This window comes from Protomyctophum parallelum (assembly GCF_964188405.1).
Source record: "Protomyctophum parallelum genome assembly, chromosome: 15".
Taxonomy (NCBI): domain Eukaryota; kingdom Metazoa; phylum Chordata; class Actinopteri; order Myctophiformes; family Myctophidae; genus Protomyctophum; species Protomyctophum parallelum.
The window spans coordinates 23,004,349-23,027,403 of record NC_139710.1 but is presented as its reverse complement, the minus strand read 5'-3'; the positions used below and the strand labels follow the sequence as shown (position 1 = coordinate 23,027,403).

The 23,055-nt window shown below is 44.2% G+C and overlaps 2 protein-coding genes across 2 annotated transcripts; both read left to right on the top strand.

The window, feature by feature from the left end:
• Positions 1–880: 880 nt before the first annotated feature.
• fgf10b (fibroblast growth factor 10b) lies at positions 881–9,268 on the top strand. Its single transcript, XM_083783818.1, has 3 exons — positions 881–1,651; positions 7,802–7,905; positions 8,364–9,268. Exons 1-3 carry the CDS (start codon positions 1,180–1,182, stop codon positions 8,559–8,561), a joined length of 774 nt encoding a protein of 257 aa, XP_083639944.1. The 5' UTR covers positions 881–1,179; the 3' UTR covers positions 8,562–9,268.
• A 3,074-nt stretch (positions 9,269–12,342) lies between these two features.
• Positions 12,343–22,711, top strand: paip1 (poly(A) binding protein interacting protein 1). The gene is made up of 11 exons (XM_083783315.1): positions 12,343–12,757; positions 13,728–13,876; positions 14,318–14,527; positions 14,932–15,044; positions 15,154–15,265; positions 15,384–15,509; positions 15,613–15,719; positions 16,633–16,750; positions 16,864–16,918; positions 19,645–19,726; positions 20,971–22,711. The coding sequence occupies exons 1-11, from the start codon at positions 12,571–12,573 to the stop codon at positions 21,053–21,055; spliced, it is 1,344 nt and encodes a 447-aa protein (XP_083639441.1). The 5' UTR covers positions 12,343–12,570; the 3' UTR covers positions 21,056–22,711.
• The last annotated feature ends 344 nt before the right edge of the window (positions 22,712–23,055 follow it).

Below are 23,055 nucleotides of genomic sequence, written 5' to 3'. Positions count from 1 at the left end.
ACACACACACACACACACACACACACACACACACACACACACACACACACACACACACACACACACACACACACACTTTCATAGTAATTTTATTCTTGTGATCAGGATCTTTATTTCAAGGACTAAGCATGGAAGAAAACAAATCTCAGAGAGTGAGAAAGAGACACACACAGAGAGTGGTCTTTCCTTCATCCCTCCTCCTACCCCCAAGAACGTTACCTCAGCACTCTCCAAAGGTGGAGTCATTTAGGGAGAGAGAGAGAGACAGAGAGGGGAAAGAGGGAGAGAGAGAGAGGGGGGGGTGGGGTGGTGTGTGTGTGTGTGTGTGTGTGTGGGGGGGGGGGGGGGGCGGAAGAGAGTGAAAGAGTACGCGCCACAATCTCCAGCCCATCCATGAGGAGAGAGGGAGAGCGAGAGACAGAGAGAGAGAGAGAGAGGAAGAAGACAGAGGGATTATGTGACATGCACTTGGATTGACTCACATTGTACTTTAAGTCTCGCGTCCTGTTTTTACGCTCCAGAGTGCAATCTGAAAAGGCTCTGTGGTGCATGTGGAGTTCTGGCTGCGGTCTCACAGGTAGTAACAGAGCTGCATGCTGATATATATATAATGTGGTGCAACTTATTTCACTCCAGAGCGGTGGAACTTAGGAGCAAACCTTCCTCCTGGATATAATCAGAAGCCTTTTTTATTTATTTTTATTGTTGGGAGTTAACATTTCCAGATAACTCTCTGGAATTGCAAAGGAGCCACTTGGTGAAGCCAGCATTATAATGTAAACTTTTCAGGAATTATGGCGAAAGACGAGAGCATGAAGTAAGACATGCCATTGGAATACACACCGCGTATGAATGCTATAATTTTCTCTATATAATTTATATTTTATATTGTCTTTTTGTTCTTTTTTCACAAAAGAGACTTCCACTAGATATTTGGAAAAGCAGCGCAAAATTCGCCAACCGTGGAGCTGAGAGCGGAATAGCAGTCAAAGCAGAGACTTCTGAGTGAAGGGCTTCCATACAGGTGTCGAACCAGTTATTGTTATTGTGGAAGGGAAATATCTGACCCCAGACCGGACCCCGGAGGGCTCCCCTCCCTGCCCTCTTGGCTTCCCCTTGCCCCCAGCAGCATGTCCCAGGCTCTGAGGCTGCCTCCAGTCCTCCGCACAGCACACTACCATGATCAGATGGGCTGCTGGAAGGAGTAAGGCTGCCTCCGCCTCGTCCTGCTCTGGGGCTGGGCTCGGGGCTCACGGCGCCGGCTCTGGAAGCAGCACCGGGCTGAGGCCACCGTCGCTGCTCTCCTCCCTGTCTTTGACTCTCCTACTGGGCCTCGTGCTCCTCAGCCTCTCCCTGCCCGGAGCCGCCTGCCACCGGCAGTACAGAGACAGACTGAGGCGTGTCCTCCCACGGCAGGAACACAGGGCTCCGCTAAACATTTCCGAGGCTGCTGCATGGGCCAGGCCCGCCGCGACCTCCAGGGGTCCCCCGGGCCGACCCGGGGGGCCACAAGGGAGACACGTGCGCAGCTACCCTCACCTGCAGGGAGACATACGGAGACGGAAGCTCTACTCTTATTATCAGAAGTTTTTTCTGAGGATTGATAAGAATGGGAAAGTCAATGGGACCAAGAACAAGGATGACCTGCTGAGTAAGTATATAGCCCACTGATTCTCGTGTGTCATGTGTGGAATTTGGAAAGTTGGGTATTTTGTTCTGAAATAGGAAATGGCTTTGGGATACGTGTCTGGTCTGACCCCGTCTTATCTCGCCTGCCCTTGGTGTCTTGTCTCTCTACATGAGCTTATGAAGCATAACAATAACATAACAATAGCACAAATGGCTTCATTCATCCCTTTCCCTGAACAGGAGAGAAACTAGATCAAAATAAACGTGTAGAAAATTAGAACAAAATTGTGATAGATCTCAAGCAACCACCACATGGCATTACTATTGGGATATAGAATTCATTGAAAAATGACCACCCCGCAACACATGCATGCCTGTGTTTTCACATGCTGACCGCCAGTGCCAGACCACCAGTCGTATATACCTGTTTAGATAGAAGTTTTAGATGAAACATCGCTGATTAGAGAAGTCTTTTAGTTTTGTTTTGTTTTAAACCAGACATCCTACAGATACCTCCCCTGTCCAAACACTCGGCACAATGATGGTAGCTCTCAGAGGGCTTAAAAAGGAGCAGGGGGCCATGATAACCTGGCCACTATCAGGCAGTCTTCACAGCCCAACGTAAACACTTCTGATAAGAGCCACAGAAGAACAGGGGTTGGGGGAGGATATGGATGTCAATCTCATTGATGGTTCTCTCTCTCTCTCTCTCTCTCTCTCTCTCTCTCTCTCTCTCTCTCCTTTCGCTCTCTCCTCTCCCACTCACCCTGCCTGCCCGCCGACATCATCAAGTTAATTACATGTCCTCAGTCACAGATCAGACGTCTTGTTTGAAACAGTTGAACTTGTTCAATTCCACACAACCGTGTCTTTAGAGTGATTACATGTTGCCCCACTTGCTTGCAGCATATCAGTCTGAGAATAACATTCTCATTAGTGTCAGAGTGTTTCCACTGAGCTACGTGTGTGTGCATATATCTGCCAGCGGGCACTCACATGCTCCAGTGGGTGTGTGATCATATAGCAACCAGGGGGACACATGTGCTTACTTATTGTTACCACACACACTCACGCACGCACGCACACACGCACAAACACACACACACACACACACACACTCACGCACGCACACACGCACAAACACTCACACACACACGCACACACACGCACATGCACACGCACACGCGCACACACGCACACATTCTCCCTCCCGCTGTCTCTCTCTCTTTCTACCTTCCTCTCTCCTTCTCTCCCCCTATCTTCCTCTCCAGCCCATATATTGTATATGGAACCTTTTAATGTTTCCCATGGGAGTGCTAAACCGCACATTCAATCAAAGTGACTTATGGGAAATGGCACGGGAAGACAGAATGTCCAAGGAGCTGTTTGTTTTGACAAGGTCAAGACAGAAACATCTCTACTGACGATGTTATACCGTGCAGCTTGGTTGGAAATCTAAAAGGGGGCTAAACAACCTATACCCACTTCATGGTCACTTAAATCCCATCACCAAAAGGAGGCATAACTAACTAAATAACCCTAACCCCACACAGTATAACTTTGGGAGCTGATTTATTGATCCTTTTTGCATGTGTGTGTGTGTGTGTGTGTGTGTGTGTGTGTGTGTGTGTGTGTGTGTGTGTGTGTGTGTGTGTGAGAGAGAGAGAGAGCGAGGGGGCTTTGGCGGTCAGGGGCTTACAATATCTCCTCACCGCTCTCCTTAGGAGAACACCGCCTTTATCAAAGCTGAGCAAGTTTGCCCAGGAATTTGAATGGATTTGAGTATTATGGAGGTTAGTGACAGGATGAGCGGGGGGGGGGGGGGGGGGGTCAACTATAAGCGTACAACTTCATGAATGACACGGCTGAACATCATTGTGGCCACATCAAAGCTGCACGTCTTCGGTATCAATGGTGGTGCCATCAGAAAGCTGTGTCCTGAGGGGGGGCGCGGGGAGACACAGTGTGTGGATTATGTGCACCGATATCAGGTTCACTGGGAAAGCGATACTACACAAGAGCTCCGCGATGGCCCCCGGGGCTAGACATGATCCCAGGGCTCAGGTCCTTTGTAGCCCCTCGATGGTCCCTTGAAGTGACTGCGGCTACGTTCAGGTGGTCGTCTCGCGGTGTCCTCGGCCAGACGTTACATGGCACACACGGGAACACGATACGTCCAGCAAGCACGGTGGTACACTTTTGTAATTGGGGCGTCAATGTATCTATCTGATATACTTTTACCGTGGCTACGTTTGAAGATGCTGAGGTGTTGGCACAGTGAGGACCCATGGCCCTTCTGTCTGTTAAAGAGGCAGTATGCAGCCTCCCACAGATTTATGGGGATGCCAGCGGAAAACTGTCCCACATGGCTTTCCAACCCGTTGGGAGTCTGCACTGAGGTTACAGAGAGAGAGAGAGAGAGAGACTGAGAGAGAGAGAGCATGTAAAACAAACCCTAACCAGCTATCTGTATAGCCTAAGTGCATAATTAAAACATCCATGATTCACAGTTAGATTTGTGTGAGTACATGTTGCTGTTTTAAACATAGACACGGCTAGCAGCTCTGGGTGGCTGGTGAAATATTGCTAAGTAAGACAAAAGTTTGGCGGCAAGAGAGTTTGGGTTAATTACCCACGGCTGTAATGGTGTGAGTGTGAGCCTGTCAAGATAGTATGTTTGCTTGAGGCGTGTGTGTGTGTGTGTGTGTGTGTGTGTGTGTGTGTGTGTGTTCTAAGGAACGCGTCAGGCCACCAGTTGTAGTCCTGTGCTTTAGGGGCCATGTGTGCAAGACGCCTCTGGACAGGGCTCATGTGGTTGAGCTGTGTCTGTCTGTCTGTGTGTGTGTGTTTGTGTGTGTGTGTGTGTGTGTGTGTGTGTGTGTGTCTGTCTGTGTGTATGCATATCCTTTAATCAAAGCAGCAGCCCATTGCGCGCGACACAAACAGATGGTGCTCTTATGGAGGTTTAAACATAGAGATGTATAGCTTTTCATGGCAATGGAGACCCTGTGTAATTACACTCAATGTGGTCCTTATCAAACGGTGTTCCCCTAAAGCTTTATTTATACTTCAGCCCCCTCCACATTTCAACAATACGAGAATGGCACAACTTCAAATTCAGCCGGCGCACTCCCTCGGAATGTTTTGGAGACTTTTATTATTTAGGTGTAAACTAGGAGTTACAAAGAATAACAATAAAGCTGCAAAACACATGCTTTTGGCATCCCACTGTGGAAAAACCACCTTTAATTCTCACTGGCATTGTACGCCTTCCATTCCACTACCAACGCACCATTTACTGTAGTAACTCCAAACAGAGCGTAGCAAATAAGCCACACGTTACGAAAAAGCAACCAGCATGCAACAGGGGGGAGGAAAATGCTGTTGCCTCAGTTGGACCTGGCTGGCTGACTCTGGGCCAAATTTAACACATGTGGTTTATTAAAAAATACCCCAATTCAACACATAGGTGTCACGTTCCATGCTGATTGTGTGTGCATTGTTGTAATTTAGAATATACTATCAAAGCAAATAAACATGTAGCATGTTCTTTTGTGTGTGGTGGTGTTTTCCTGCACTTGAAGCCCTGTACACATCACCCGCTGCCTGTGGGTGCAGAGCCAAACACACGCAGAGCCAAACATTCTACAGAGAAGAATGAAAGCATACTTTGAAGCTTTGCAGGCGGTTCGTGGAAGGGGCAAGTGCGCACTCACCTGCTGCAATATTAACTGTGTGTGTGTGTGTGTGTGTGTGTGTGTGTGTGTGTGTGTGTGTGTGTGTGTGTGTGTGTGTGTGTTTGTGCGTGCGTGCGTGCGTGCGTGCGTGTGCCCGAGAACGTGTTATACGTATGTGAACACTGTGCATCTATGCCCGTGCATGTGTCTCGCCCCTGCCTCCGGTGGACGACTTTGATCAGTGATCATTACAGCCTTTCTAATCCTCCCAGTCTCACTGTCATGGCTCCTCTGTCCTCCTCTGTTCTCCCACCTTTCATCCGTCCCCATGTTTACAGAGCAGCCAGAGACTCTGCCGTAGATAGTCTTACATCCTCACTCACATAGCCGACACCCGATCCCCTTTACAGAAACTGCAGCTCCTCTCAGATCTTCAATGGCCGCTGTGTCACAGTCCCCATACCTACCTACCACTGCCTTGCTGCTGCTCCGGCCCTCACTGCCCCAAGGTGCCACCGTTTGAACTAGAAACCGATACGGTCAAGACCTCACTGATGTGGAGGGAAGTGGCAGTGTTTTTTAAGAGAGGGATTGTTCTTCTGGGACACACACACACACACACACACACACACACACACACACACACACACACACACACACACACACACACCTGTGCGATCGGCCCTCCACACATATGCATGGCTACCTCCCCCCCCAACCCAGGAGAGTGGGTTTGACAGTAAAACAGGCTGCTACACAAACAGTCATCAGACTGAAGGGGAGGGAATGGACGTCTGATCAAAGGATGTCGTCGTCTCTCCCATGGGTTCACACCCCCGTGTGCTGCCTGTCTGCCTGCCTGCCTGCCTGCCGCACTCTTTGAGTGCGCGCGCATACACACATGTGTGTACACACATGTGCGGTTATCAGGAGGATAAAGCAAAAAAGAAAGAAAAAAAACATCACCGCACAGGAAGTGAGGAAAGGAAGTCAGGGAGAGAGGGAGGCAAGAAATCCCAACGTGCCATGGGAACCAGAGAGGTTCAATGCGCACACACGCAGGCGCACGCACACACGCACGTGCACGCGCGTACACACACACACACACACACACACACACACACACACACACACACACACACACACACACACACACACACACACACACACACACACACACACACACACACACACAGACACACACGCACACACGCACAAACACACACAACCCCAATGTCAGACGAGACAAGTGGGCTCTCTGGTCAAAGGACACAGTAGGGGTGATTTATAAAGTAGCCGATAAACAAGCATACAATGCCTTGGGTTGTGACACGTTGTGAGCTTGTAGATCTGCTATTTTCGGTGCACAACATGGCGTGCAACCAAGTATAAATCAGGCATTAGACTGTTGCATCTCTCTGACCTCTGATACAGAGACCACACAAATAACCATAGCTGTCTGCTAGCAACAGCGTGCCCTTGTTACTGGGGTATAAATTAGCCTCTCTAATAGCCTTTTGGAAACTTGAATTATTTGCATTGGGGACTTGGTAACCTAAATACCGAACAGAACAAAAACAACTGAAGAATTTGTCTGGTGCTGACCTATTAATTCTCAAGCCGAGGGAAACGTACAGCTGGAATCTGTTATGCAGGTGTAGCTTGAAAAGTGGCTTTTTGTGAATGTTGTGGAGGAGAGAGATTGCGAAGATTAGCTGAAACATAAGAGTGCTCACCCAAGCATGTCTGCTGAATGCCCTGCAAAATGGAAGCAGCAATTTCAAAACACGCATTGGGCTTGTTCCGTTCCTTTTTTTTTTACCTAAAGGGATCAATCTAACTGCTCTCCAGTGTCTGTGGCCATCTGTGGGTTTTCTGCCGTCTTTATAGCTAATAGCGCTGTTTGGCCTGTCATCCCTTGCCAGACAATATGGATTGTTCTATGCACCCTTATCTACAGTGACTATGGGCCAAGATGATGTTTTATAGCCTTTACTTCCTCTATCCACTTCCTCTGAGTTCTGGATCTGACTGTTTCTATTCCTGTGAAAAGAGGTCTATTCCAGGGATTCTCAACCTTTTTGATTTCAAGGACCCAGTTTGATATAAATTAGTCTGCCATTTGTTAACATACCGGTACTTTTATTCGGGCGGCTAGGCTGAAACCGCTTATAACTGGTCTAAAAGTGAACATTTCTTTATATAATTTCTTTATATCTAGACCCTTAAAAAACACAGACGTCTAAATATCCGTCTTTGGCTCACTGAATGAGCCCAGGTCTACAGACGAAGAACATTGAGAACCAGTGGTCTATTTCATATACAGTAAATAGTCAACTTGGATTGCTTCAAACCATATACAGTATTAACACATTTATGGTCATTGCACTGAGGACAAGACGATTGGCGTTAAGTTTTCTGGTGGTCATTGTTGACATCAAAACAATATTTATTAATGTTTGTCTTTTGTTTTGTTTTTCTTTGTTTCTTTTTAGACATTCTGGAAATCACATCAGTGGACGTGGGGGTTGTGGCCATCAAAGGACTGAACAGCAACTACTATCTGGCTATCAGCAGGAAGGGAGAGCTGTATGGAGCGGTTAGTATCCGGGTCAGAGGTCATACTGGACACTTCAGAAAGAGCGATAAAGAGAGAGAGAGAGAGAGAGAGAGAGAGAGAGAGAGAGAGAGAGAGAGAGAGAGCGTAAAGGAGGTCTTATCAATAGTCCTGTGGCTTCTGGGTCACCTTTGGATTATAAGCAGGTCAGCAATGCTAAGACATTATGTTGACATATGTATGAAAGAAAGAAAGAAAGAAAGACGGGGAATGAAAGCACTTAAGGCTTATATATAGGTTGTTTAGTCAAATTGCGAAAATAGCCAATCTCCAAGCTCACAACGTGTTGAATTGCAGCCTGTTGTGGGCTCGTAGGTGTGCTGCACTGTTTTTGTCCAAATGTCCGTCTATTATGACGTTACCGGAATAGGGATACTATAGGGTTCATTTGGTTAACCTCAGCTCACATACTAAAATGTGTCATATTTACTTCTTTCCAGAGAGAGTATGGCATCGACTGTAGACTGAAGGAGCGGATCGAGGAGAACGGCTACAACACGTACGCTTCAGCTGAGTGGAGGCACAAGAAGAGGCAGATGTTTGTGGGTCTGAATGTCCATGGGAGGCCTCTGAAAGGGAGGAAAACACGCAGGAAGAACACAGCCACCCACTTCCTTCCACTTCCTGTGATGGTGTGAATTGGTGATCTTGGCAAGATCTGGCCAGAGAGAGAGAGAGAGAGAGAGAGAGAGAGAGAGAGAGAGAGAGAGAGAGAGAGAGAGAGAGAAAGAGAGACAGAGAGAGAGAGAGAGACAGACAGAGAGAGAGAGCGAGAGAGAGAGTATTCAGCACTGGACAGCAAGTTTCTGAACACTGGCAAACTGATATAAGTAGACTTTCACTGAGACATCTCTCTTGTGGAAACAAGGCACTAACACGGTTCGAAAACAAGCGGTCCCTAAATGCTCCTAACTTTGGTTGAGATCGTATTTGTTTCATGTCGAAGAGAAGGCGGTATCTGTGTTTTCTGTGGCACAGGATGCAATATTTATCCTTTTTTTCTGTGCCAAATGGTTTGCACCTGGACCAGAGGATCTGTGTAATATGGACAGAATAATGTAAGATAACAGTCCATGTTGAAGAGCCGCCGAGCCGGGGAATCATAGCTATGTAGGTGTAAAACTGTCTCAAGCTGTTATTTATAGTTTGGACTCAAGAGAGGCAAGCTGTTTCATAACAAGAAGAGGAGGGTTAGACGATGGATAACACACAGAAAATAATGGGTCAGTGTATCATGAAACCATTAAACAATAATGAATACTTCACATTTAAAGTCAATGTTTGATACTTAACCACTGTGTTTTGACTGTATTGAAATGATTTATTTATTTTGAGAAATATTTAACTGGAGGGGGACACTTAGAAGGCAACAATTAATTTGCATTCTTTACTTTTTATAGTCTATTATGCAAAAATAAAAATGACCATTTTCCTCCTTATTTCAGTCCTCTAAATTCTTTCATTCACCATAATGCACAGTTTACAATGGAATGGTGAACATTACAGGAGAAGGCCATGTTTTCTCACCAGCTCATGAGACCCCTGAGGGTTCAGGTCATGGTAAGTCTATTCTTATCAGGCTCTCTGAGGTAAGAAGGGACAAGAGGCAACCATTACTGCCTTAGCCCAGGAATATTCCATGTGGCAACCATTGCACTAATGATTAGAGTTCCCAAACAAACTGGAAACATACAGACCGACCACATCAAAATGGGAGGGAGGTAACTTCCCTGGTATGGGCTGTAGATGCTGACATAATTTCCTGCTATCACCCCATTACTGCGTAGCGGCAACATTCCCAAATGGCAGCAGGCCCTTGGTTGTGGACAGATAGGCATTGCACACCTGCTGAACAATATAACAAAGAAATATGAAAACACACTTTTAGTATTTGTCACAGTGGAACGCCATGTCAGTGAAGGAGCCTTAAAGAATGCTCACATGCGTGTTAGGTATGTCCACGGAAGAAAATGAAGTGGAGAGAGAGGGGGGGGGGGGGGGGGGGGGAGGGAGAGAAAGAGAGATCAGTGATATGACCTGTGTCTGGCCACCCACTTCCTTCAGTAATCATCTACAAATGGTCTAATCAATGACAGCTGTCTTGATGGCAGATCAAAAGACCAGGGGGAGAACATTAACACCACAGGCTTCCGGGCCCCGTGGTCTCCTAACCCGCCCCTCTGAACATCTATATCTCAGTGAGTGCGACTGCTAGGGAACAAGCAGTGAGGCAATGAGGAAACATTAGTTGTAGATGAAAACCTATACCTAACAACTGTATTTACCCCCCAAAATGCTAAGACATTATAAGCCAATAATTTGATAACTAGGTCTAAAAAAGACGACATACAACTCATTATACCCACAACTAAATAGGGCACATGTGCATACTGCAGTGGTTCTCAAACTTTTACATTTCAAGGACCACCCTTAACTCTGACAGTATACAAATGGAACCAAATGGACCGGTTTCATTTGGTTCCATTTGTATACGGTCAGAGTTACAGACTTGTAAGGGTTCATTTAGAACCCCCTAAAATAAACCAGAGAGTCTCTGGACTCTGGACCCAACTTTGAGGACTACTGGAATACTGTATAGTGGCTTCTGGCCCAGGGCAATAACACACAAGGTGACCATGGTGTGCAAGATGGACCCAACAATTAAATACAAAGCTAAACTAACTACGCCATGTTCCACCCCCAATGACATTGCAGCATGGGGTTCGTTTGGCCTGATCATCTGGCTCGGTAGCACTGTAGCCATAGCTGCAGACACACTTTTTACTCCACTAGGAATGGACTGACCCACACAAAAACTATTAAGCAAATTATTAATAGGCTATAACAGACAATTTACGTGTAATTTATGTGTAAGTTAACCCCACTGTGTTAAGTGTGCAGTATGGTTACAAGTAAATAAACAGATTCCAAATCGAATAAACAGCATGATTGTCTGGGTGTGGTTAACTGCAAATTAAATAAACCTATGTATGTATCAAACTCATGAGGTTAGCTGTGAGAGTATGAATTAGGATATTATATTACTGTGTCGCTGTGGCCATCACAGTGAGAGAGAAGCTAGGAGAGTCAGGAAGGAAGGTGAGAGTAGGAGGCTGCAGTTATGCCTGTATTCCAAAATTCCTCCAAATCAGCCTGAGACCGTGATTCCTGGCCCTGCGGAACAGACCCTGTTTAAACTACAGTATCCCAAAGAATCCAGAGGTCAGGGAAGCATTTGCTTTAAGCTATACACACACATATTGTCCTTATAATGATATGCCAAGGAATCACCACAACGAATGACTAATGCTATGGAATGCCGTTGGCGTTGTGCGTTCATTCCAACCATAGACCGTGAATTCCAACGTAACAGTCTGGCCCTGTGCCTCATGCCAACATGTGGAATTCAGTTTCATGACAATTTCTTTGCACTGAAATTAAATTGGCCTGCCACATCTCCAGTACCACATTGTATGATTGATTATATTAGTTTTGCCCATAATTACTCTATACAGTGAGCATAAGCAATATTTGTAACTGTAGTAACCCTCTTAAAAGAGTGAAAATCAACTTATCAGCTTGTTTATAAACCTTGGTGAATGAATATGGCCCACATTCCACTGAAGACCAAAGCTTGTCATCTCATCCTGCACATTCCCCTAGACTTGTGAATGTTTGAACTCCCTCCAAGACACTTGTATGGAGAGAAAAACAGCAATAACAGCAAATAGGGGCAGTAATCTTTTATCAAAGTGGGTCTCCACATTTCTGGAATGGGAATGCTCTTTGACATAATGTGATCCAGCTTTGGGAAACAAGTGGAAAATGACTGGAGGCTAAAAACAACTAATGAATACTTACACTGAGACTGAGAGGTCTGGTGCAACACATGTTTGTAGTGGGCAGCTACTGAGTGAGCAGGGTGAGAGAGAAGCACTTCTGAAGAGTTCATCATGCTCTGTGATTGATCCATGCATGCATGCATGCATGTGTGTGCAATGTGCATGCACACAGGCAACAGGCATGGCATGTGTCATAGAGTATGCACGTGACGTATACAAGCCACCATGCCATTAGCCTGGCTAATAAGGCTATAGTATGTTGAGGAGTGTATTTAATTAAAGTGTAATTAATTAAATCAGGCACCAACAACACAACATACATTGTCATATCGAGGTGGTGCTTTTTAAATTATAACAGCATAATTAAAAAAAAAATAGATACAAGGAAATAACACTAGTGGTGACTATAGTCTGTGATTAAAATTTCAGACCGTGGTTTTCAGTCAGTCAGTTATGATTTTGAAGTCCTACTCCCCGCCCCTAGAGGTCGACAGTCCAGCCTTGGCGACAGTCGTGATCACGGATGCCCTGTGACCGTGTAGATTTGTTGTTAAAGGAAGTGGCCCTTGTTGGCGAACAGAAAAACAGTTGTGTGTTTTTCATGTCAACAACATGAAAGATAGATAGGGCCGCGGGCGTGCTGTCTTGCGGTATATCTAACTCCAGCGGTTCTACCTATATAACAATCGGGTTGGTTTGTCACTTTGTCTGATCCGGGCGGACATTATATTCAAAGCAGCGAATGCTGTTGTCCTCCTCCTGACCGAGTCGCAGCGAACGACGGGACAAAACGACGATCAAAGTCATGAACGAGAATTTCGACAGGGCTCCAGGAGCGGGACGATCCCGAACCCCACAGCCCGTGATGAACCCTGCAGATGGAGACCGGTTCAACCCCAGGGAGCCGCTCAGACAGCCCAGGACCACGCCGCCCTTACTGGACAACAACATCAACACCAGCAGCAGCAGCAGCGACTTGTTAGCTGGAGGAGGTAACACGGTGCTGCTGTTGTATGTGTGCCTGCCAAACATGTGTCTTGTTTATTTATGGTCGCGGACGACTTATAAATACGCATTTCCAAATGATAAGACACTAGAAACCCGTGCACGTTGTTGTCATTTGAAATGTCATGTTTTGGTCCTTAAATGGACAATTCGTAATTTTCTCTCTCGAACGACGTGAGGTTATAGTTAAGTAAGTTCACTACACACAGGCCACTCCTGTTTATATTTATCAGAATAAACGCATCATTTTGTAATTGTTGTATTTAGCTATTCAAAGTTCTATCCATATGTAGGCCTACTATCTAACGTAGCCCAGGCAGTGGTTCTCAATCTCAACCCTTTCACTTCAGGCCTCGACCACCCAAATTAATCATCATTTGAACTGGGGGACCCCCTTCCCCCATCATGACAAGCATTTGGAATGTAAGTTGTAAGAATGAGTTGGGCCATTACATTTTGTTTGACTCGGTTCCACAGTCCTATTGTGAAAATAGCAGATCTACAAGCTGACAACGCCTCCCAACGAGGAACTGTGAGCTTGTAGAATATTAATTTTGCAGTTTGCTTTTTGCCCTCCTCTGGGGGTCCACTCCAGAGTCCCGACCCACATGTTGAGAACCACTGACCTAGCCTACCGTGCCTTTAGCCATATCAGCTAATGAGAGATATAACGTTGGCTAATGTTAATGTTAGCATGATGGTGACACAGTACACCTGTTGGGTCTGCCACAGCAACTAAATAAAGCTCTCAGTCTCACAAATAGTGTCTGTCACATGGTTAGTGTTTGCTTCATATCTGATAAATATAGACCTACTCTAACTTGGCCAAGTGGCATTCACTCAGTGATGCGCTGCATAGGAGCTAACACATTAACTTGCTTTAGTAGTTACTAGTTAGTCATTATGTCATGATCTGGTTGGGCCAAAATTAAGCAAAAAATGTCCCCCTGCTTTTAGACACTAGAAGACAGACGAAACCCCAACCTAACACATACAATAGCAGCACTGCTCCATCCAAAGGATGTAATGTGGACAGCCTGGTGGAGTCATCTAACCTGTCAGCCACCGCTCCCGAGTTTGTACCAGCAGGATTTGGCTATTATGAGGTAAATGGGATCATGCAAAACCATCACTGACCTACACAACCATATTAAATTAATAATACATGTGTGCCACCATTTTAGCTGTTGTTGGGTTGTTGCCTGTAGTTGCACATACTGTACCTGGAAACCTGTCCTCATAATAATAATAAGTCATAACCCATCCTCCTAACTATTAGAAGCAGTGGGCACATATTGAACTGTGCATGGGGAGCTGTTTGGGGTTCAGTGTCTTTCTCAAGCAAGGACAACACTAAAGCCCTGCTCTGAATAAACTAATTCAAGAAAATCATACATGCCTGATGTAGAACCCACTGAGCGTTCAGAGGACTAACCATGTTGATCTTGGCAATGGCATATGCACTTTTATGTATTTATTGTGAACTGATTTACAATGCTTCATTCAGTGTCTTACATTTAACTGATCACCACCAACCCCTTTCATAGGAGCCTAATTCTTATGATGATGCTGACAGCGAAGGCTATTACAACATGCCAGCTATTACGCTGTCTGACATGGTGGAAGACATCCTGGGCCACCTTAGCTCCTCGCCAGGCTCCTTTGAGTCGGACATTGACGATATTGCCAGTACACTCAACTCCTGGGTTACCACTGAAGACATGCTGAAGGAGCTGGTGGAACTCATCTACACTCAGGTGAGCTGATGCTTAGGCATAGGCATTGACTGTCCTCCACTAGTGGTCCGGTCTCTCGAGACAGAATGTTGTCTCACAGAAATTTCAAATGCTTTCAGAAGCCACCACCTAACGGTCTGTACAGGATGTGCTGAACAGTCTGCAGCCGATCTCCGGCCTCCCCCACTTCCAATTTGTCTTTGCAAACGCATATACAAGTCCTACTGTAAATAAAGTCAAAGCGTATCTAGCTTGCTGCTTAGCAGACATGAAAATGCAAAAATATATAGTAAAGATCACTTTAAAGTTTAAAGTATATTTTCATGAACGGAAATGACAGATGACAGCTTCCGTTCACAACTTTAAGAAGGTGGAGTTACAGACTTAATGTAACATTCAAACAATCTTTTTTTCTTCCCTTGCAGTCGACTGCCATCCCAAACTTTGCTTACACGGGTGCCAGGCTTTGTAACTACCTGTCCCATCACCTTACTATCAGTCCACCAAGTGGTAACTTTCGTCAGCTCCTCCTAAAAAGGTGAACTTCCTATCAACTCTCACATTTATAGTTGTGTTCATATGCGGTATATTTTGTTTTACATTCATCCCCTCCTCATTCAGTTTCTCCCCCTTTTAATCGGCTGTAGGTGTCAAAGAGAGTATGAGCAGCGGGATGTGGCTGTGAAAGGAGACAAGGAGAGACAGAAGCAGTTTCACTCTTATGTGCTTTTCCTGGGAGAGCTCTATCTAAATCTGGAGGTTAGGTCTCATGTTGTTGTGTTGACTCTTGACTGTCATGGACTGTCAGATATATATGCTGCTTAAGTGGTTAAATTCAAGATTATTTTGCTGTGTTGTTTTTGTTGCACTTGTTCAGGTGAAGAGTGGGAAAGGGCCTCCGACTCGAGCTGTGATCCTCCTTGCTGCTCTGAGAGAATTGATGAACTGTCTTCTCTCCAACCCTGTAGATGCAAACCTCATCTGTGCTGTCAAATTGCTCAAGGTTAAAAACATCCCCCCAGTCCAAGCTTGTAGCCACAGTTAAAATGTTACTCTCAATGTGTCAATGGATGAGCAGGAATTACAACGCATTTTCACGTTTGCAGTTGACAGGCTCTGTGTTGGAGGATGTATGGAAGGAAAGTGGGAAACCACATATGGAAGAGCTTATCCAGAGAATAGAAACCGTTGTACTAGATGCCGACTGCAGCAGGTAATGTAATGTCTACTGCTCTCATGGTTTTTTGCACAACTAATTTTGTCAAGTGAATAACATTAGGTACTGTATAGCACGGACGGACACACAACACAACACACCACACACACACACAAAATTCACAGTTCAATACACTATTTTGGTGTCACAGTTTGGTACTTTTTCAATACAGAAAAAAAGTAGAACAAATGGTAACAATTGGTTTTGTTTTTTTGAAGTTGAAAGCTGCAGCTAGCCTTTTAGGAGGAGCTGCTGAGATTACTAAAGAGAATCGCGACCATGTTGGCCCATTACATTAGCCCGTTATCTCTGTGACATTGTCTCTGTGGGATTATGTTGATTTTAACCAGATACAAACAGCCCATGGATATAATAGATTTGTGCCCGTGAATGAGTCTCAAACCACAGTAGGAGCATGTGTTCACTGACATACTCAACCCTCACTTCTTTATTTTTTATTTGACCTATTTTACCTGTCTCAACACGTTGAGACAGTTTTCAAAGTCACACGCTCACTGTCTCTTGCCTGCATCATTGCAATTGATTGATTGCATTGTTAATGTTCTCATGTCCATGAAAAATGAAATACATTTATTACAAGATGTATTTATATCAGCGAGGTCTAAACAAAAAACTCCATAGCAGTCCATAGCAAAAAAAGAAAAAAAGGCTTCTGTCACAGGCTTGCCACATGAAGTCCGAGATCTACACTGGAGCCATGTCTGAGATCAGGATTTTGTATGCTTTATTGTAAAATCATTAAAAAACTTTGACTCATTGCCTGCCACGCGCATGCACAGTCTAATGGAGTTCCCTGATGCCTGACTTACATTATTGCACAGTTTAACAGGTCACAATAATTGTGGACTCTTTCAATGTATAACATTACAAAACGTCTGTTTCTCATCAGGGATGTAAGACAGATGCTTTTAAAATTAGTGGAGCTGAGGTCCAGTAACTGGGGCAGAGTCCTTGCTGCTGCAGCGGTCAGCAATGCCACTCCAGACAATGACCCCAACTACTTCATGGTAAGTTTAAGTACTACTCACACCTTTTTGTGTAATAATTATACTGTACGGACTGAGTTTCTTGGTAGTAATTGTTGTTTTGTTTGTGTTTTATCTGTGCATTCCCCTCTCAGAATGAACCCACATTCTACACAGCGGATGGCACTCCTTTTACAGCAGCAGATCCAGGTGAGCATAATTAACAGTTATCGCGCCATTCGCGTAGATCTACAGCAATTAATAAATGCTACGCTCCACGCCATTGCCGTTGCTCTTTCATATTGGGTTTTTTTTTTTTTTTTTTTTGCATTCGCTTTCGCCTTTATTTTATATATTTCTTATAGAGGGACAGACAGTAAGTTGGCTGACAGGAAATGGGGGAGAGAGATGGGGGAGTGACATGCAGTAAAGGCGGTCGGGATCGGGAGTTGAACCCGCGGCACACTGCCAGCCTCGGGCTACTGGCCAAGGTGCCTGGACCGCTGAGCCACGGCCCAGCTTATTGGTGTTTTATAAATTATAGTGCTTTTGATTGATCAAGTCATAATGCTACTCACGTTAGCATCGGATTGCTACCTGGTGTTGTCAATAACACAGGATCGCACCATCATGATCGTCGGGCCCATAAACATCCACTCTTATCTGTTTCTTTCAATCGCCTATTCCTTGTCCCAGATGGCATTTTTGGTAAAGAAGGTTTATTCCACGGCCCAGAGCAGACTCTGTGTGGCCTTCTATTAGACTCTGTTATCTCCGCCTGATAAACAGCACGTGATCATTCAACTTCCTAATATATGATCAACACCGGAAGTCTGGAAATGTGTTTTCAAAATAAGAGCTGAACAGGGAAAAATTCTGGCGTGAATTAGCCCTTCACTAAATCCCACCCCAAAAAGCGATTGTCCAATGCCAATCCAAATAGTTTAGCAACGGTTGCTAACTTGCTATGCAGGTCAAGCTTTCTTCGCTGCTAACGTGCCAAGGATGGGTTGGGGAGGGACTTAGTGAAGGGCTAATTATATCACAGTTATCAATAAATGCTGGCGTAGTTTGTGTTAAATGACCATAGCGATGTTTTTGAATGATTTATCACATTTACTGTTTATTGTAAAGCTTAATACATTTGATATCACACACGCCATACGCACTTTCACCAGCATTTCTTCTTTAAATAATTGAAAGAATATAAAAGAAATTGGCTCAACCCAGTTGTATGCATCATACTATGTTAATACTGTTATAACAAATGTAGTGTTCGTGTCTTTGAGTCAGGCTGACTGAATTGCTAGATCCGCAACATATTACTACAACTAGCAGAATAATTTGATCTCCCTCCCAACTTGGAGGTGACCGACTGCTTGACGAGCAGTGCCATGGAGTGCTCCCTCCATGCCTCTCGCCACTAAATCGCATTGACTTTATTTTATCGCTATTATCGCTTACACAAATACTTACTCCAGTATTTCAAGAGGGAGAGATCACACACAGCAGTAGACATCCTTAGCCGCCTTCTTCCGCACTGGGAGGAGAAGGAAAACTGCAGCTATAGGTTTGATAGGATACATTTTCATTATGTGAGTGAGTGACGTGACTCCTTTTACACTGCGTCTTATGAGCGGCCAGCCTGTGCCCTTTCATACGTCACAGATTGCGTGGGAAAGGGGAGTTCCAATACACAAAATCACAAGAAACCCAAACCATAATCATGTTTAGTATGTCCTCAACTGCACGATGACAGTTTTGGTGCCCCTTTATTATGAAGTTAACCGACATGTTTATGTCATGCATGCTTAATTTTGATTGTGGCTTAGTCATGGCTTTTACTGAGTCTGCTTTGCACTGGTTCCTCAAGGTCAAGGACATGGTAAGGTAAGGTAATTTTATTTATAAAGTGCCTTTCAAAACAGTTGTTACAAGGTGCTGTACAATAAAATAATAGGAATAAAACAAGAACATCACAATCAGAGATAAACCAATGATGAAATAAGAGACGGCAGCAAAAACAGTACATAGAAATGGAATGGATACATGAAACAGAACAGTACTTAGAAATCAACATAAAATAGAAATAATCACTAAAGCAAACCAAAATGTTTGCGGTACAAATGAGTTTTTTTCTTAACAGACACAGCATTTCTCAAGTAAAGTGGTAAGTCATTCCACAGCGTAGGTGCAACAAATGCGTAAGCTCGATCTCCTTTGGTTCGCAGCTTAGTAGTGGGCATAGTGAGAAGACCTTTGTCTGAAGACCTAAGGTGTCTCATATGGTAGATATTCTGCCCACAGAATGAACTTTTACTTAAATATGCCGGTGTGTATCATAGACTGTAAAAAATATGGACAAAGCGTTCCCCGGGTCTAACATGGGCATAAAATGAAGCCTGTAATTCCTTGCACTGTAATTCGCCATATTTCTAGATCCGTTTGGGCCAGCTGGCCATTGGCTGGCTCCGTTTTGGCCCAGCTGGCCATTGGCTGGCCCAGACAACGAGGCGGGACTTCCCCCCCTTACTCTTCATTGGTTTTTATTTTGACTGAACGGGGGGTGGCTCCCGTTCATAGACTGTAACGGTAGCCACGCCCCTCAGAACATACGTGACTTTATGGTCATTTTTTAAATAAATGGGACCATAATTTTCCAAAAAGAATATTACCGGTATGTCATGAGAAATGAGACTTTAAACTAGTGACTGAAAGCAGAAAGTATTCATGACCATGTTTATTAAGGTAATACAGTCTAGGTGAAGTTGGGCCCAAATATATGGGCCTCTATGGAGCTATGGGATTTTTTGGGCCCAATGACAGCGCCACAACAGGCCCATGGAACTTTCAGGAAGTCCCGATTTCCTTAGTGGCTTCACGAAATATCTGTCTGACTGCCCCCCTGGTGTGTATTCATCACTCTTCTTTTGCAGAATATTCTGAGAAGTACCAAGAGATTCTCGACCGGGAGGACGACTATTTCCCTGACCCGTATGACGAAAACGGAGATGACTCGTAAGCACTTTTACTAATACAGCTGTATTGAAGTGGTGTGATGATACTTGTACTGTGGATCGTTTTTCAGTGGCCCCTCCCCTTCCGTGGGCCTCTGAATTTCACTTATAGTTCTAGAATGTTTCCCTACAGAGACAGCCAGGTAGTGGCTTCCAGGTCACTAAGGTCACCTAACTGAATGCAGTTGTTGTATACAATTGAAACTCCAGCATATGTGGCAGGCATGGCTTTCATCCAAAGGTTAAAGTTAAATGCTACAAACCACCTCCCTGTATGATTTGACGTAAAATATGACTTGATAACAGCACTTGATTATTGGTTTATAATCATACACCACTTTATAAAATAACACATTGACATCACAGAGAACACCCTTTTGACCGTAAAACCCCTTTAGATACCCCGTCACTCTGGCCATATATTTCTAGTCATGTGACAGGGTAGCAGCTTCACCCAGGTCACCTGACTACTATGTCTGCAAACGGTCATTGACCTGTGGGCCCCTCAAAACCTGGTGGATGTGATTGTCTGGCCTATAATGCACCGGGGGTAACCAGGGCCTCAGATTCAGTGTAGTCAGCAGATGGCTATGAAAGAGGGCTAAGCTTGCTTCTACTCTCCACTCGTGTAGAATTGTGTGTGTGTGTGTGTGTGTAACTTTTACCTGCATACACTAGGTTTTAATTTACGCCACTGTGACTGTTCATATAGGTTAGGGTTACACAATGAATTGAAACTCAAAGGTAATCGAAAGGCATTTTAAGTATCCCAAAATAACATTATTTGGTCAGATGTTTCATCTTGCATTGCATTGGCTTCTCGGCATTACACAAGCAATAACGACCATTGTACAAGCTATCTCGCCATCCATCAGGCACAATACAATTATTACACATGTTCCTGTTCCCTGGAGGTTGAAAGCTAAACGTATCAGTGAACCTATAGTGCCACCTGCAGGCCAAAAGGTCATGGGGTGGATGGTAGCCAAAGCTATAGCTGATTGGGTAGAGAGGCTGTCTGGGAAACGAGATCCCTAGTTTGTGTCCCGGTCCTCACTATTTGTCGAAGTGTCCCTGAGCAAAACTCTTAACCCCTAACTGCTCTGTGGGTGCTGCCCCTGGAAGCTACAAGTAGGATGGTTTAAATGCAGAGAACATGGCAAAAATCCATGAATCAATTCCTCTCCTTTTTTTTGTTCACAGTTTAGTCTATGACTCAAAGCGGCTCCTTTTTTGTGTTCACAGTTATGATGATGAGATGGACCCCGAGATCGAAGAGGCTTTTGAAAGTTTCTGTTTGGATGCGGAGAAAAAACGACAAACGAAATGACACATATATATATATATATATATATATATATATATATACATATATATATGGGGAAACAATTGCGAGAGACTGAACAAGGCACATACAGAACTTTGGTAACAAGACTACTCGCCCCGTTTCTGTTTTCCTCCCAGAATTTTCCCCAGTGAGGGGTGGGAGAGGCTGGATGTTTTCCTTTAGCATCCAAGCATTTTAGCAAAAAATAAATAAAACCTGGCACGTCAGGTTTAGTTGTTTTCCTGATGGAGATTTGTGTTTGTCACTATCGGGGACAATCAACTGGATCCGTAAGCCTGATTTATGCTAACTCACAATGTGTGTCAAGATTGTAGATTGGCCAAAGCAAAACACTGGGACACAACAAAGTATAAATCAGGCTTTATTCTGAGCATTTTCTCTGCTGCTGTTTTATGATGAAAGTTATGTTGCTTTTTCTTATTTTGGAAACACTTCTTCCCTCACTTCTCACTTCTTTCCCTCACTCCTAAAGTTAATGCCATGAGGGAAACTGTGTGCTGTGGATATTTTTTGTGAATGGCAGTATCATGTGTGGAGAATACTAATGTGATTTATATTTTTTAAGCTGGAATCATTTTGGAGTTGTGCAAAACATTGAGGTGTGTCAGGGATAGGAACAAAATGTTGGGGACAGAGGAATTGTTAGATTGCATCTCCTGTGTTCTGAATGTTTGTCTTAAGTATTCTGCCCTCTTTTTATTTATTGTACATCTGTTAGTGGCCTGGAGCTATCTTCAGTCCTGAACCACTATGCATCTGAAAAAGCAGTCATGAAAACGGAGGGTCACAAAAATAAATGGCCAGTAAGTGGTCAAACATACACATTTTAAATTTTAATTTGTATTTAGTTATTTGACAGAATTGTTGAACTATATATTATTTCACCATTCTGTTTGTCTCTTAAATGTAGCTTTAAAGTCCCACTGTGTAACATCCATTTTAGTAGTCTATATGGCGACACCTCCGGTAGCTCCCTGTCTGTTAGAACTGCGATTCCCAGAATTCAGTTTGAAACTGGAAAAAGTGCTCGTTGGAGCACAGGTCTCTGCCAGGTCATGTGTCGTTGATATTATGACAAATCTTAACAGATCCATCTTGATCACATGACTTTAGAGATCTGTGTAGTGTGTACCGATTTGTCCACAGATGTACCACTCCAAGACTTGGAGGTTATTTTGAACTCGACAGCATTCTCAGAATTGGTATGTTATATCTTTAAAATGCGTAAATACATTTCAGGCACATTTTGATGCCCGTTTCATTTTGGCACCATTTTGGACACCCGCTACTAGAAGTTGTCAAAAAACACATTTAGCTGGAATGGTTATTGTGAGAAATATACAAGTGAAAGATTGTATAAACAAATAACTTAACTTAATTGAAAAGGTTACACAGTATGACTTTAAGCATTTCCCACCTTGCTAGCCTGATATCGGACTGAATTGTCAACTTGTTTGCAGTCGGCCCAGTGGAGTGGGTGGCATCTATGGTCTGGACCTACAGTAGGCAACCGCCTTGCCGTTTTCTCAAGAACGCATTCAGTTGAAGCTAAGTTCAGTTTACAGAATGTTGTTAATATAGTTTGTAAATATTCTTTTTAGCATTGTTTGCTTGCAATAAATTCTTTTGGTAAATGCAGGAGATTTACAGTGAGTGTTTTTAGACCGAGTGACTTGACATAACTTATATTGTCCCAATACACTTCTTTCGTTCCCGATTCCGATACAGATACCAGTGTTGTGATGATCTCGTGTTGTGTATATAGCTATATATCTTGTGTTGCGTTTATAGCTATTTAGCTATATATCTCGTGTTGTGTTTTGTTTATAGCTATCTATTCTATATTGGAGAAGTTGTACCCAACACATGGCAAGAAACCCAAAGCCACAACAGCTACGTCGCTATTGCAACACCCACAACACCATCTTACACACTACACCCACACACACACACACACACGGCAGTGACGTCACACACTTACC

Excerpts from the sequence above, each read along its gene's own strand:
- fgf10b (XM_083783818.1), top strand. The coding sequence starts at position 1,180 with ATGATCAGATGGGCTGCTGGAAGGAGTAAGGCTGCCTCCGCCTCGTCC. Across the intron at positions 1,652-7,801 it reads GAACAAGGATGACCTGCTGA|ACATTCTGGAAATCACATCA; the intron begins GTAAGTATATAG and ends GTTTCTTTTTAG. Across the intron at positions 7,906-8,363 it reads AGGGAGAGCTGTATGGAGCG|AGAGAGTATGGCATCGACTG; the intron begins GTTAGTATCCGG and ends ACTTCTTTCCAG.
- paip1 (XM_083783315.1), top strand. The coding sequence starts at position 12,571 with ATGAACGAGAATTTCGACAGGGCTCCAGGAGCGGGACGATCCCGAACC. Across the intron at positions 15,266-15,383 it reads AGCTCTATCTAAATCTGGAG|GTGAAGAGTGGGAAAGGGCC; the intron begins GTTAGGTCTCAT and ends GCACTTGTTCAG. Across the intron at positions 16,919-19,644 it reads TTTTACAGCAGCAGATCCAG|AATATTCTGAGAAGTACCAA; the intron begins GTGAGCATAATT and ends CTTCTTTTGCAG.